This window comes from Budorcas taxicolor, chromosome X (genome assembly GCF_023091745.1).
Source record: "Budorcas taxicolor isolate Tak-1 chromosome X, Takin1.1, whole genome shotgun sequence".
Lineage (NCBI taxonomy): Eukaryota > Metazoa > Chordata > Mammalia > Artiodactyla > Bovidae > Budorcas > Budorcas taxicolor.
The window spans coordinates 81,957,155-81,969,759 of NC_068935.1; the positions used below are offsets into that span (position 1 = coordinate 81,957,155).

Below are 12,605 nucleotides of genomic sequence, written 5' to 3' on the forward strand. Positions count from 1 at the left end.
GCTACTTCAGGTCCAGTGGTCAAGGGGGATCTCTGAAAGTGTCATGTAAGTTGAGATCTAAGGAAGGAAAAGATAAGGCAATGTGAATAATGAGAAGAGAACTTTCGAGGCACAGAAAAAAACACATATACATAGTCCTTAAGTTAGTAAAGAATGGTGAGAATGGTGTTAGTAAGTCCTTAATGGTGTTAGTTAGAACAACACCATTAAGGAACAACACTCAAGCAACAGTTAGAACTGGACATGGAACAACAGACTGGTTTCAAATAGGAAAAGGAGTATGTCAAGGCTGTATACTGTCACCCTGCCTATTTAACTTATGTGCAGAGTACATCATGAGAAACGCTGGGCTGGAAGAAGCACAAGCTGGAATCAAGATTGCCGGGAGAAATATCAATAACCTCAGATATGCAGATGACACCACCCTTATGGCAGAAAGTGAAGAGGAACTAAAAAGCCTCTTGATGAAAGTGAAAGAAGAGAGTGAAAAAGTTGTCTTAAAGCTCAACATTCAGAAAACGAAGATCATAACATCCGGTCCCATCATTTCATGGGAAATAGATGGGGAAACAGTGTCAGACTTTATTTTTTGGGGCTCCAAAATCACTGCAGATGTTGACTGCAGCCATGAAATTAAAAGATGCTTACTCCTTGGAAGGAAAGTTATGACCAACGTAGATAGCATATTGAACAGCAGAGACATTACTTTGCCAACAAAGGTCCGTCTAGTCAAGGCTATGGTTTTTCCAGTGGTCATGTATAGATGTGAGAGTTGGACTGTGAATAAAGCTGAGCGCCGAAGAATTGATGATTTTGAAGTGTGGTGTTGGAGAAGACTCCTGAGAGTCCCTTGGACTGTAAGGAGATCCAACCAGTCTGTTCTGAAGGAGATCAGCCCTGGGATTTCTTTGGAAGGAATGATGCTAAAGCTGAAGCTCCTGTACTTTGGCCACCTCATGAGAAGAGTTGACTCATTGGAAAAGACTCTGATACTGGGAGGGATTGGGGGCAGGAGGAGAAGGGGACGACAGAGGATGAGATGGCTGGATGGCATCATGGACTCGATGAATGTGAGTCTGAGTGAACTCTGGGAGTTGGTGATGGACAGGGAGGCCTGGTGTGCTGTGATTCATGGGGTTGCAAAGAGTCGGACACGACTGAATGACTGAACTGAACTGAACTGAACGGTGTTAGTAGTAAGTCCTTAATTTAGTACAGAATGGTGAGTATCACTGATGAAAGAAAAGGAGGGTGGCAGGAAATAATATCTGACCAAAAGGCATAGGGCCTGTAGGCATGGTGAAGGGGTTAGATTTTAGCCTGAACTGTAGTAGAAAAATCACTGATGTATATTAAATAGGATATGACATGAACTGTTTTTGTTGTGTGGAGAATAGCTTGGAAGAAGACAATGTTGGAAATTAGGAAATGAGTTAGGCTATCCCAGTGGTCTAAGCAAGTGAAAATATTGCTTTGGATTAGGGTGGTGGTAGTAGAAATAGAAAGAATGATTGGATTAGAGATATATTTTGGAAGCAAAACTGGCAGGGCTTACTGATTGATTAGACTAAGATGTGAGTGAAAGAAAACCAGAATTATTTGCTTTTTGGCTTGATTAACTAAGTAAGTAGGTGGTGGTATCATTTCTTTGGATGGGAAAATTTGAAAAGGAAAAGGAAGGATGTCTTCATAACTATGTGTGTGGTACATACACTCATGTGCATTTATAAATATATTTGTACATGTACACATATATAACTGTATGTATGTATGTATATTTAGGGCTTCCCTGGTAGCTCAGTCAGTGAAGAATCTGTTTGCAGTGCAGGAGACTAGGGATTGATCCCTGGGTCAGGAAGATCCCCTGGAGAAGGAAATGGTAATCCACTCCAGTATTCTTGCCTGGGAAATCCCATGGACAGAGGAGACTGGTGGGCTACAGTCCATGGGGTCACAAAAGTTGGACTTGAATTAGTGACTAAACCATCACCACCACTGTGTGTGTATATATATATATATATATATATATATATACACACACACATATATACACACACATATACACATGTATATAGTACATAAGTATGTACATAGTTTTTAATATGTTTATGTATATATACATATATTGGGTTACCCAGAAGATTTGTTTACGTTTTCCCATAATAAAATCTTACAGAAAAATCCAAATAAACATTTTGGCTAACCCAATATATTTAGTTTGTGTTTGTGTGTTTTTGTATTTGTTAGTCGCTCAGTCATTTTTGACTCTTCGCGACCTGCCAGGCTCCACTGTCCATGGGATTCTCCAGTCAAGAATACTAGAGTGGGTTGCTGTTTCCTTCTCCAGGGGATCTTCCCTACTAAGGCATCAAACTTGGGTCTCCCACACTGCAGTCGGATTCTTTACCATCTGAGCTACCAGGGAAGCCCATAGTTTGTGGTTATGTATATGTATATTTGGCAAATTTGGAAAACACAGCAGTGGCCACAGGGCTGGAAAAGGCTGGTTTTCATTCCAATCCCAAAGAAAGCCAATGCCAAAGAATGTTCAAACTACCACACAATTGCACTCATCTCACACGCTAGCAAAGTAATGCTCAGAATTCTCAAAGCCAGGCTTCAACAGTATGTGAACCGTGAAATTCCAGATGTTCAAGCTGAATTTAGAAAAGGCAGAGAAACCAGAGATCACATGGCCAACATCTGTTGGATCATCAAAAAAGCGAGAGAGTTTCAGAAAAACATCTACTTCTGCTTTATTGACTCTGCCAAAGCCTTTGACTGTGTGGATCACAAGAAAGTGGAAGAGTCTTCAAGAGTTGGGAATATCAGACCACCTGACCTGCCCCCTGCAAATCTGTGTGCAGGTCAAGAAGCAACAGTTAGAACTGAACTTGGAACAACAGACTGGTTCCAAATCAGGAAAGGAGTATGCCAAGGCTGTATACTGTCACCCTGCTCATTTAACTTATATGCAGAGTACATCATGAGAAACGCTGGACTGGAAGAAACACAGGCTGGAATCAAGATTGCCAGGATAAATATCAATAACCTCAGATATGCAGATGACACCACACTTATGGCAGAAAGTGAAGAAGAACTAAAGAGCCTGTTGATGAATGTGAAAGAGGAAAGTAAAAAAGTTGGCTTAAAATTCAACATTCAGAAAACTAAGATTATGACATCCAGTCTCATTGCTTTATGGCAAATAGATGGGGAAACAGTGGAAACAGTGTCAGACTTTATTTTTCTGGGCTCCAAAATCACTGTATATGGTGACTTCAGCCATGAAAATAAAAGACACTTGCTCCTTGGAAGAAAAGCTATAACCAACCTAGACAGAATATTAAAAAGCAGAGACATTACTTTGCCAACAGAAGTCCATCTAGCCAAAGGTATGGTTTTTTCCAATAGTCATGTATGGATGTAAGAGTTGGACTGTGAAGAAAGCTGAGCGCCGAAGAATTGATGCTTTTGAACTGTGAAGAGAAGTTTCTTGAGAGTCCCTTGGACTGAAAGGAGTTCCAATAAGTCAATCCTAAAGGAAATCAGTCCTGAATATTCATTGGAAGAACTTATGCTGAAGCTGAAACTCTAATACTTTGGTTACCTGATGTGAAGAATTGACTCATTGGAAAAGACCCTGATGCTGGGAAAGATTAAAGGCAGGAGGAGAAGGGGATGACAGAGGATGAGATGGCATCACCGACTTGATGGATATGAGTTTGAGTTTGTGATGGACAGGGAGGCCTGGTGTGCTGCATTCCACGAGGTCGCAAAGAGTTGGACATGACTGAACCACTGAACTGAACTGAACATATATATTAATACTCACATATAGATGTATGCATATAGTATATAAGTGCATATTTATATGTGCTTTGTTGTTTACTTTCTAAAAAGAATTCAGTTCACTTCAGTCACTCAGCTGTGTCTGACTCTTTGTGACCCCATGAATTGCAGCACGCCAAGCCCCCCTGTTCATCACCAACTCCTGGAGCTCACCCAAACTCATGTCCATCAAGTCGGTGATGCCATCCAGCCATCTCATCCTCTGTCATCCCCTTCTCCTCCTGCCCCCAATCCCTCCCAGCATCAGAGTCTTTTCCAATGAGTCAACTCTTCGCATGAGGTGGCCAAAGTGTTGGAGTTTCAGCTTTACCATCAGTCCTTCCAATGAACACCCAGGACTGATCTCCTTTAGGATGGACTGGTTGGATCTCCTTGCAGTCCAAGGGACTCTCAAGAGTCTTCTCCAACACCACAGTTCAAAAGCATCAATTCTTTGGTGCTCAGCTTTCTTCAAAAAGAATAGAGCAGTTTTTACTACTTCCTCTTACACTTTACTCCCTGGTGGCTCAGATGGTAAAGAGTCCTCCTACAGTGCAGGAGACCTGGGTTTTATCCCTAGATCAGGAAGATCCCCTGGAGAAGGGAAGGGCAACTCAGTCCAGTATTCTTGCCTCGGAAATCCCATGGACAGAGGAGCCTGGCAGTCCCCAGCCTATGTGGTCGCAAAGAGTCTGACACAACTGAGCAACCAACACACACACAGACACACACACACACACACACACACACACACACACACACACACACACATTGCACTTTAGTATTGCCTGCATTTAGCACTGATTTTTAATATGTTTGTATTTCACAGATGAATTTCTTTTCTGTTGTTTGTATATATTTGATTTTTATTGGAGTGAACATTTGAAACATTAAAAATATAGTTTATTGATCATATCTGTGTCTTCTGCAATGTCCCACCCCCTCCCCAATACGTTTCTAGTTTAAAGATTGTTTTTCAAAAAGAGATCCTTGGATATTTTAGCATTATGATATTGTTCATTATGATCATTTTTCCATTTTTACTTATTGTTTTTATCAACAAATATTTGAGTCTCCTTCCTCAGTGGCTCAGCATTAATCTGCCTGCAGTGCTGGAGATGCAGGAGACAGTTGTTCAATCCTTGGGTCTGGAAGATCCCCTGGAGGAGGGAATGGCAACCCACTCCAGTATTCTTGCTTGCACAATCCCATGGACAGAGGAGCTTGCAGACTACAGTCCATGGGATCACAAAGAATCCAACACTACTGAAGTGACTGAACATGCATGTATTTATGAGTACTTACTCTGTGCCAGTCCTGAAGATATAAATACAGCTATTCCCACATTATGTTCATCCTGTCCACATTTTGATTGGTTTCATATGCTATCTGAAAAGGGTATTGTTGAATAAATTTGTTAGTAGTTCTTACTTTCTGGATTTGAGTCCAGTGTGAATGTTTAACCTAATTGAAAGAATAGCTATGTGTAGACCTATTTGTGTTTGCATTACGCTTTTGACACTATACTGGTTAAACACTGTGAAGTTTCTTTTTTGTGTATCTTATTTCCCTTTATTTGATTAATGAGAAGATGGTGGTGATAAAGTTATTTTTATACATTTTCTCTAGGTCTTGGCCTTTCTTCATAGCCTCTTCATTTCCAACAGCTTGACTGTGGAACTAACACAGGATTTCCTCCCGTATAAACAACAGCTTCAGCTCAGTTTACAGAATGTGAGTTTGCATGTGGGTTTCTTCACCAGTCTTTGCATTACAGTTGGATTTCACTCTCAATATCTTGACTTTGGAATTTTAGGTTATTATATCCCAGCTAATTTGTGAGGACCAACTGGTGTGGATCACAAATATTTTAGTGTAATAGATTGTTTTTACTCTTCCAGTTTCAACCATTCTTTATCTTTGAGACTGTTGTTCAAACCCACCCTTCCACCCACTAACACATCTATCTAGCCAATATTTATTAAATGTTGCTAATTTGCTATATCTCTCCCAGATTAGAACCCATCTATGGGCTTATTTAAGTACAGGTCAGGTCTTATGCTAGTTAGTCAAGATACTCTCTTTGTAGGTTTTATTAATATGAATGCCCATTCCTCCCTTCCTTTTCTCATTTCTTTTCTCATTACATTAATATAATTAAATTATCTTGAAAGATTATTTCAAACTTCTTTCCCATGCTGTCCCTTATAGATGAGCATAGGCACAGCCTTCCCTTCCTTGTCGCATGTCATTTTTCTCATTCAGTTATTTAACCCACATTTAACAGTTACTTATGCAGAGAAGGCAATGGCTCCCCACTCCAGTACTCTTGCCTGGAAAATCCCATGGACGGAGGAGCCTCGTAGGCTGCAGTCCATGGGGTCGCTAAGAGTCAGATATGACTGAGCGACTTCACTTTCACTTTTCACTTTCATGCATTGGAGAAGGAAATGGCAACCCACTCCAGTGTTCTTGCCTGGAGAATCCCAGGGACGGGGGAACCTGGTTTGCTGCCATCTATGGGGTTGCACAGAGTCGGACACGACTGAAGTGACTTAGCAGTAGGTATATAATGAATGCTTTGTGTCAGGCATTGTAAAATGCACTGAACATACCATAATGAGGCACGTTAGCTTTTGTCTTCAGGGATTATTCAGTCTCAGAGCTTAGAGAGATAAACAGAGATACAGCATGATTACTTATGAAAAGTGCTAAAATAGAGTTAAGACCAAAAAAGTTAAAAAAGCACAGAGTATAGAATAATTGTCTGATACAGTAAAAGAAGGCACCATTGAGGTAGTGATTTTGGACCTGTTACATTGCATAAAATTTATAGATGAATTTTTGGATGAAAACAATTTGTTGTTTAGGAGACTCCTGACTTACACTTGTTTCTTTCTGGGTACTCTCTTTCACCAGAATGTTAGAATTCCTATCTTCTTCTGATTTACAAAATATTTCTATAACTAGGTCAGTTACTTAATCTTCCTCCAAACATAACTTGAAAAGTCTGAGTTTAGCAACAAATATTTGCATATATATATACATATATATTGGTCTTTATTAATATATATATATACACACACACACACACACACACACACACACACACACACACACACACACACACACACACATATATATGGCTTCCCTGGTGACTCAGAGGTTAAAGTGTCTGCCTCCAATGTGGGAGACCTGGGTTCGATCCCTGGGTTGGGAAGATCCCCTGGAGAAGGAAATGGCAACCCACTCCAGTATTCTTGCCTGGAGAATCCCATGGATGGAGGAGCCTGGTAGGCCACAGTCCACGGGGTCTCAGAGTCAGACACGACTGAGAGACTTCACTTTCACTTTCATATATATATATATCAAACTCACAAGATAATCTACAGAGTGAGTTCAACTAGGTAGGACAGCCCACATCACCTTTTTCAATGACATCATGTGACAATCTTGAGACTAAACACTAAAGACTTATCTCTAGTGATTCTGATACACACATTTCAAACTGTGTTTTGCCATTGTTTTTTAGTAATGTACTTTTAAACATACTACTTCTTAATATTAGCTTTTCTTTTTCATGAGCATGAAAACATAGGTTTTCTGTTGACCTATGTTCAAAGAGAGCACACTCTCATAGCCTTTATTCTAATGGCCAGGATTTGATTCAGTGTCAAGTAATCAGTAACTTTACCTGAGGTAGAATGTAGAAGTTGCCATGATAATATTATCCTAAGGAACCTTTTTTATAGCCTTCCTTTTTGTAAGGCAGAGTTAGTGTGAAGCTCAGAATTCTTAGAGCTTTTATTTCTTGGAAGCTTTTGTGATTTCCATTAGAAAATGTCTCCCAGGTACATTGTTATTTACATTTCTCTCTCCCTTTTACCCTTTAGTACTGTTAAGCTACACTAAATTGTTTTCTAGTTACTATGCCACTCAACACTTGTTTTTTGCTATGTTGTAGCACATGATAAAAGCTGAGAAAACTCTGCACGAAGTCTCTGATCATTGAATGCTTATTAATGATGATGGTCCTGATGATAATGATTATGATAATATCTTGACAGACAAGAAATCATTTCTCCAGTACCCGAGAAGAGATGGAAGAACTTAAGAAAAGGATGAAAGAAGCTCCACAGACATGCAAACTTCCAGGACAGCCAACCATTGAAGGCTATCTCTATACGCAAGAGAAATGTGTGTAGGAATACAGGGATAGCCACTGGGTTTAAGTAGGCTGATACACACTGCCACTTGGCCTCTCCAAACTCCAGGCACCCATATAGTTCATAGACCCCTTCCAGCTATACCTCTTTGGAAACCAGCATGAGAACAGAGAAAATAAAAAGGAGGGCGAAATTAAAGGGGGAGGTTAAGGATGTGTATTACAAAGGCTGTGGGATGATAAGACTTAAGATTTTCTCTGAGATTCAAAATGAGGGTTGTTAATGGCTTAATGCTTTCAATGACTCTGACTTAGACTAAAAGGAAGGTAGGAGAGAGGAGGCATAAAATAATATTTATTATACCTATTATGTGCTAGGCATGGTGTTAAGTGCTTTAAATATACTACTTCATGTAACCTTTGAGAACACTTTACCATACCCATATTCACATGAAGCCATGGAGGCTTAGAGAGATCACTAACTGAAAGTCACCTAACTATCAAGTAATAAGGCTAAGTGTAAAGTCAGGTTTTTGAAATGCCAAAACCTATGCTCCTACAACTGTACCCTATACCTTCCATTACCTTAGGATCACAAGGTTGCCTTTAAAGCACTACCCAACCATTGTGATTTCAGTGAACAACACAGTTGTTCATTACTAACTAAGGGAAATGGGTTATCTTATTCAGTTACTGAATATTTCAGAGGTTTAAGCTTTTCTGCCTCCTAATGTTATGTAAACCTGTACGTGCTATTTGATTTCCTTTTGAACTGTGATAAAATGTCTCCAAAGCCTGTGACTTCAGTCTCTGACCTAGTGAGTAGGTAGAAGAGACTATTCAGAGGTTACCAGTGGCAAAACCCACTGAAATTCACAAACCATGGTATTTCAGCATTGGTATTATCATACTTTTCCTCCCTTAGAGCAGTCCACTTTGATGATTTTCAAAGGTGTGTTCTATTTGTCAGGTTCAGTTCTTCACCCCTCCATTGCAAGATCTCTCAATCTCAGTGCTATTGACATTTCAGGTTGGGTAATTCTCTGTTTTAAGAGGTCATCCTATGCGTTATAGGCTGTTTTGAAGCATCTGTAGCCTCTCCCCACTTTATTCTGATAGTACTTCTAAACTTCGATAACCTAAGATGTCTCTTGGCATTGCCAAATGTCCTCTGGGAGGCAAAACTGCTCCTAGTTGAGAACCACTGCTGTGTTATACAAGGGGCAGAGTAATGTGTATGTTGTCTTGACTCTAATATCAACTAACTATGTGATCTTTCTATTCCCCAGTTTTTTAAATTTTAAAATGGATATGACATTCCTACTCAGTTGAATGTATGTTTACCAAAAATCCTTTTTGCCAGACAATGTGTAATGCATTGGGGGTACAAAAAATGGATCAAACTTAGTTTTTGACCTCAAGAAGTTTACGGTCTAATGAAGACACAAGTATATTAAGAATTATAATGAAGTGTGTTGAGCATTGCATTTGGAGAATATATCTATGGGCTTCACTGAGGAAGTGATATATGAACTGAAATGTGAATTAAGAGTGGGAGTTTGACAGGTAAAAAAAGGCAAAGAAAATTCCAGGTGTATACCATTGCATGAGTCAAGGCACAGAGGTATGTGAGAGTGTGTTATATTTGTAGGGTCTTGGTTATCCAGGAAGAGTCCTGGTTTATACTTGTTGTCCATATACAATTATTAATAGTGCCCTGTTCACTATTAAATATGTCCTGAACTTGGTCTATCAATTATATCCCCAAACTATTTATTTGATAACTGAATGTAATTCAATGAGTCAGGGGCATAGAGGTGAAGGGGGCAAAAGCCAAGTTGAAAAGCTAAATACAATCACATTATAAAAGGCTTTGTGAGCCAACCTAAGGAATTTGGAGAGAATGGGAAATCCATAGGTGGTTTATAATAAGAGGAATGATATAAATAGAGATATATACTTTTAAAATATTCTTTAACAAAAGAGTAGAAAATAGGCTAGAAAGGAGTGATCAGAGAAGGCCACTGAAATCATTAATTGGAGAAATAGTGAATTTTTGTTTTTCTTGGAATATCTTATAAAACATTTTTTTTTTGCCAAACATCAGAAATAGAGTCTTGAATGAATTCAGCTATAAAAGGAGTGAAAAAAGACATGTAGGGAGTAGAATGAGCAGAACCCTACCACCAATCAAATAGGGCAGGTTATAGGGAAGAAAAAGCAGAAGATTACAGATGTTCCTAGCTCATACAATAAAATGTATAATGGGAGCATTCACAGGGAACACAGTAAGGAGAGTGGTTTGGAGCAAGCCAGAATAGATGTGGAAAGTAGTTGATGAGGATTACAATAACCATATGTGTAGTAGGCTGGTGGTACTGCATAGCTGGAGCTCAGGGGAATGGTAGGACTAGATCTGGATCATGACCATGAAAAGTAAACTGTGCACAGGTTCTGTCTTCCAGGTAAACTGACCATGCAGCCAAAATACTTATTCTATCATCTCACTGTTGCCTGTCTTTGTAGGGGCTTTGGGAATATCCTGGGTGAAATACTACTGCCAATATGAGAAAGAGACCAAAACGTTCACTATGACGCCTATGGATCAGAAGCCAGGTGCTAAGCAGCAGGTCAGTTCTTTTATGGGCCACATTTTTTTGAAATGCATCTGTGACTGAATCTCAGAAAAGAATATATATATTGACTTCATGTCAAAGAATTGAGTCTACCACTGTCACATGAACCCATGTCTTCATATGTTTTCCTTGGCCTAAGTTTGCATTGGCCCAGATACTACTCAGTTGAGTGAAGAATCTCTGTTAATGATTTCAGGCCTTCAGAAAGTGCCTTTACTCTTTTAGATCATTTTTACAAGTGTCTATCTCATTGTACAAAGAAAATTTACAAAAAAATATGGATAAATTGAAGGAGAGTATTACTTGCTTTTAAGAAGGCTCTACTATGGATTCTTTTAAATAGTGTTTAAAAAGAAGCATTTTCCAAAATTCCTTTTTTAAAGGAGTATTCTGTCATCTAAATTTGAAACAACCTATATACTACATTTTATGCAATGCTCAAATATCTTTAAGCACTTAATTCTTCTGGAAAGGCCTCCAGACTTTCCTCTACTCCCCAAAATGGCAAGGTGAGTTTGACACACTGACATGATAGTTCACTTACTATCATGAGGAGGAATTTGATACTATTTATATTATATTATAAATTCTATACTATTTCATATATGACCACCCAGCTAAAAAATTTAGTCTGTCATCTCACTTTTTCCTATCTTTGTAGGGGTTTTGGGAACATACATACATAGAACCCTGAAGGTTTCTTAAGATAAAAGCTAATAGACTGACTATTCATATTCTAAAAGTAATATCACTTTAACTGTCTTTCAGACAGGGCCTTAGGGCATAATTTATAAAATTTTCCATTATTTACAAATTGTTTACAAAATGAAACAAAGTTTACTTGTTAGCATTGAAAGTTGTGATGCATGAAGACCCAATTTCCATAGGCAGAAATTTGGAGACTTTTGGGGCCATTGCTGGTGATTTCCATGGAAGATCGCTCTTGTGTGGCTTGTTCATAGGACTATACTACAAAGCTACAGTCAACAAGACAGTATGGTTCTGGCACAAAGACAGAATTATGGATCAATGGAACAAAATAAAAAGTCCAGAGATAAATCCACGTACCTAAAGACACTTTATCTATGGCAAAGGAGATAAAAATATACAATGGACAGAGACAGTCTCTTCAGCAAGTGGTACTGAGAAAACTGGCCAATTATATGCAAAAGAATGAAACTAGAAAAATTTCTAACACCAAACACAAAAGTAAACTCAAAATGGATTTTAAGACCTAAATGTAAGGTGAGAAACTATAAAACTCTTAGAGGAAAACTGCTTTTCTTTTTTTGTCATTAACAAGAAATTTTGGGATTCTACTTTGAATGTGGTTTAGACATGGGATGCACCTCTCACAGAGCATACCAAATGGGGTTTTCACAGTCTTCACCCATGTTTATATGTAGGTCAAGTTGCTCATTCATGACTTCGGTACTCTTTAGTTTCTGGTCTGCCAATTGCTGAAGAATTTTTAAATGTGGTTCCAGTAAGGTGTGTTGTCACATAGAATTTGTTCCTTTTCTGTGAGAAGTTAGCTTAAGTATTAATATCTGACTAACAAATGCTTTTAAGCAACCTGTAATCTCTTCCTTCTCTTTTTCTACACATATTACTTTCCAAACCTTGGACTTCAAAATTGCTTTCTTAGGTCCTACAACAAAGATCAAGCCACAGGCAGCAGATATTAATACTACTTTCATAGTTTCTTAATATCTTCTGCTTCTGTTAGGTGCATACATTTTCTGCCCTTTATTGTGCCCATTTTTGCATGTAATATTCCCTTGGTATATCTGATTTTTTAAAAGAGGTCTCTAGTCTTTCCCATTCGATTGTTTTCCTCTATTTCTTTGCACTGTTCACTTAAAAAGGCTTTCTTATCTCTTTGTGCTATTCCTTGGAACTCTCCATTGAGATGGGTATATTTTTCCTTTTCTCCTTTGCCTTTCACTTCCCTTCTATTCTCAGCTATTTAT

At 38.7% G+C, this 12,605-nt stretch overlaps 1 protein-coding gene across 1 annotated transcript in view; it reads left to right on the forward strand.

The window, feature by feature from the left end:
• The window catches only part of OPHN1 (oligophrenin 1), a 597,166-nt gene that overhangs the window by 293,536 nt on the left and 291,025 nt on the right, over positions 1-12,605 (forward strand). The window contains exons 7-9 of the mRNA XM_052663238.1: positions 5,461-5,565; positions 7,899-8,028; positions 10,523-10,626. Coding sequence (XP_052519198.1) covers positions 5,461-5,565; positions 7,899-8,028; positions 10,523-10,626 — 339 coding nt within the window. The remainder of the gene's footprint in view (positions 1-5,460; positions 5,566-7,898; positions 8,029-10,522; positions 10,627-12,605) is intronic.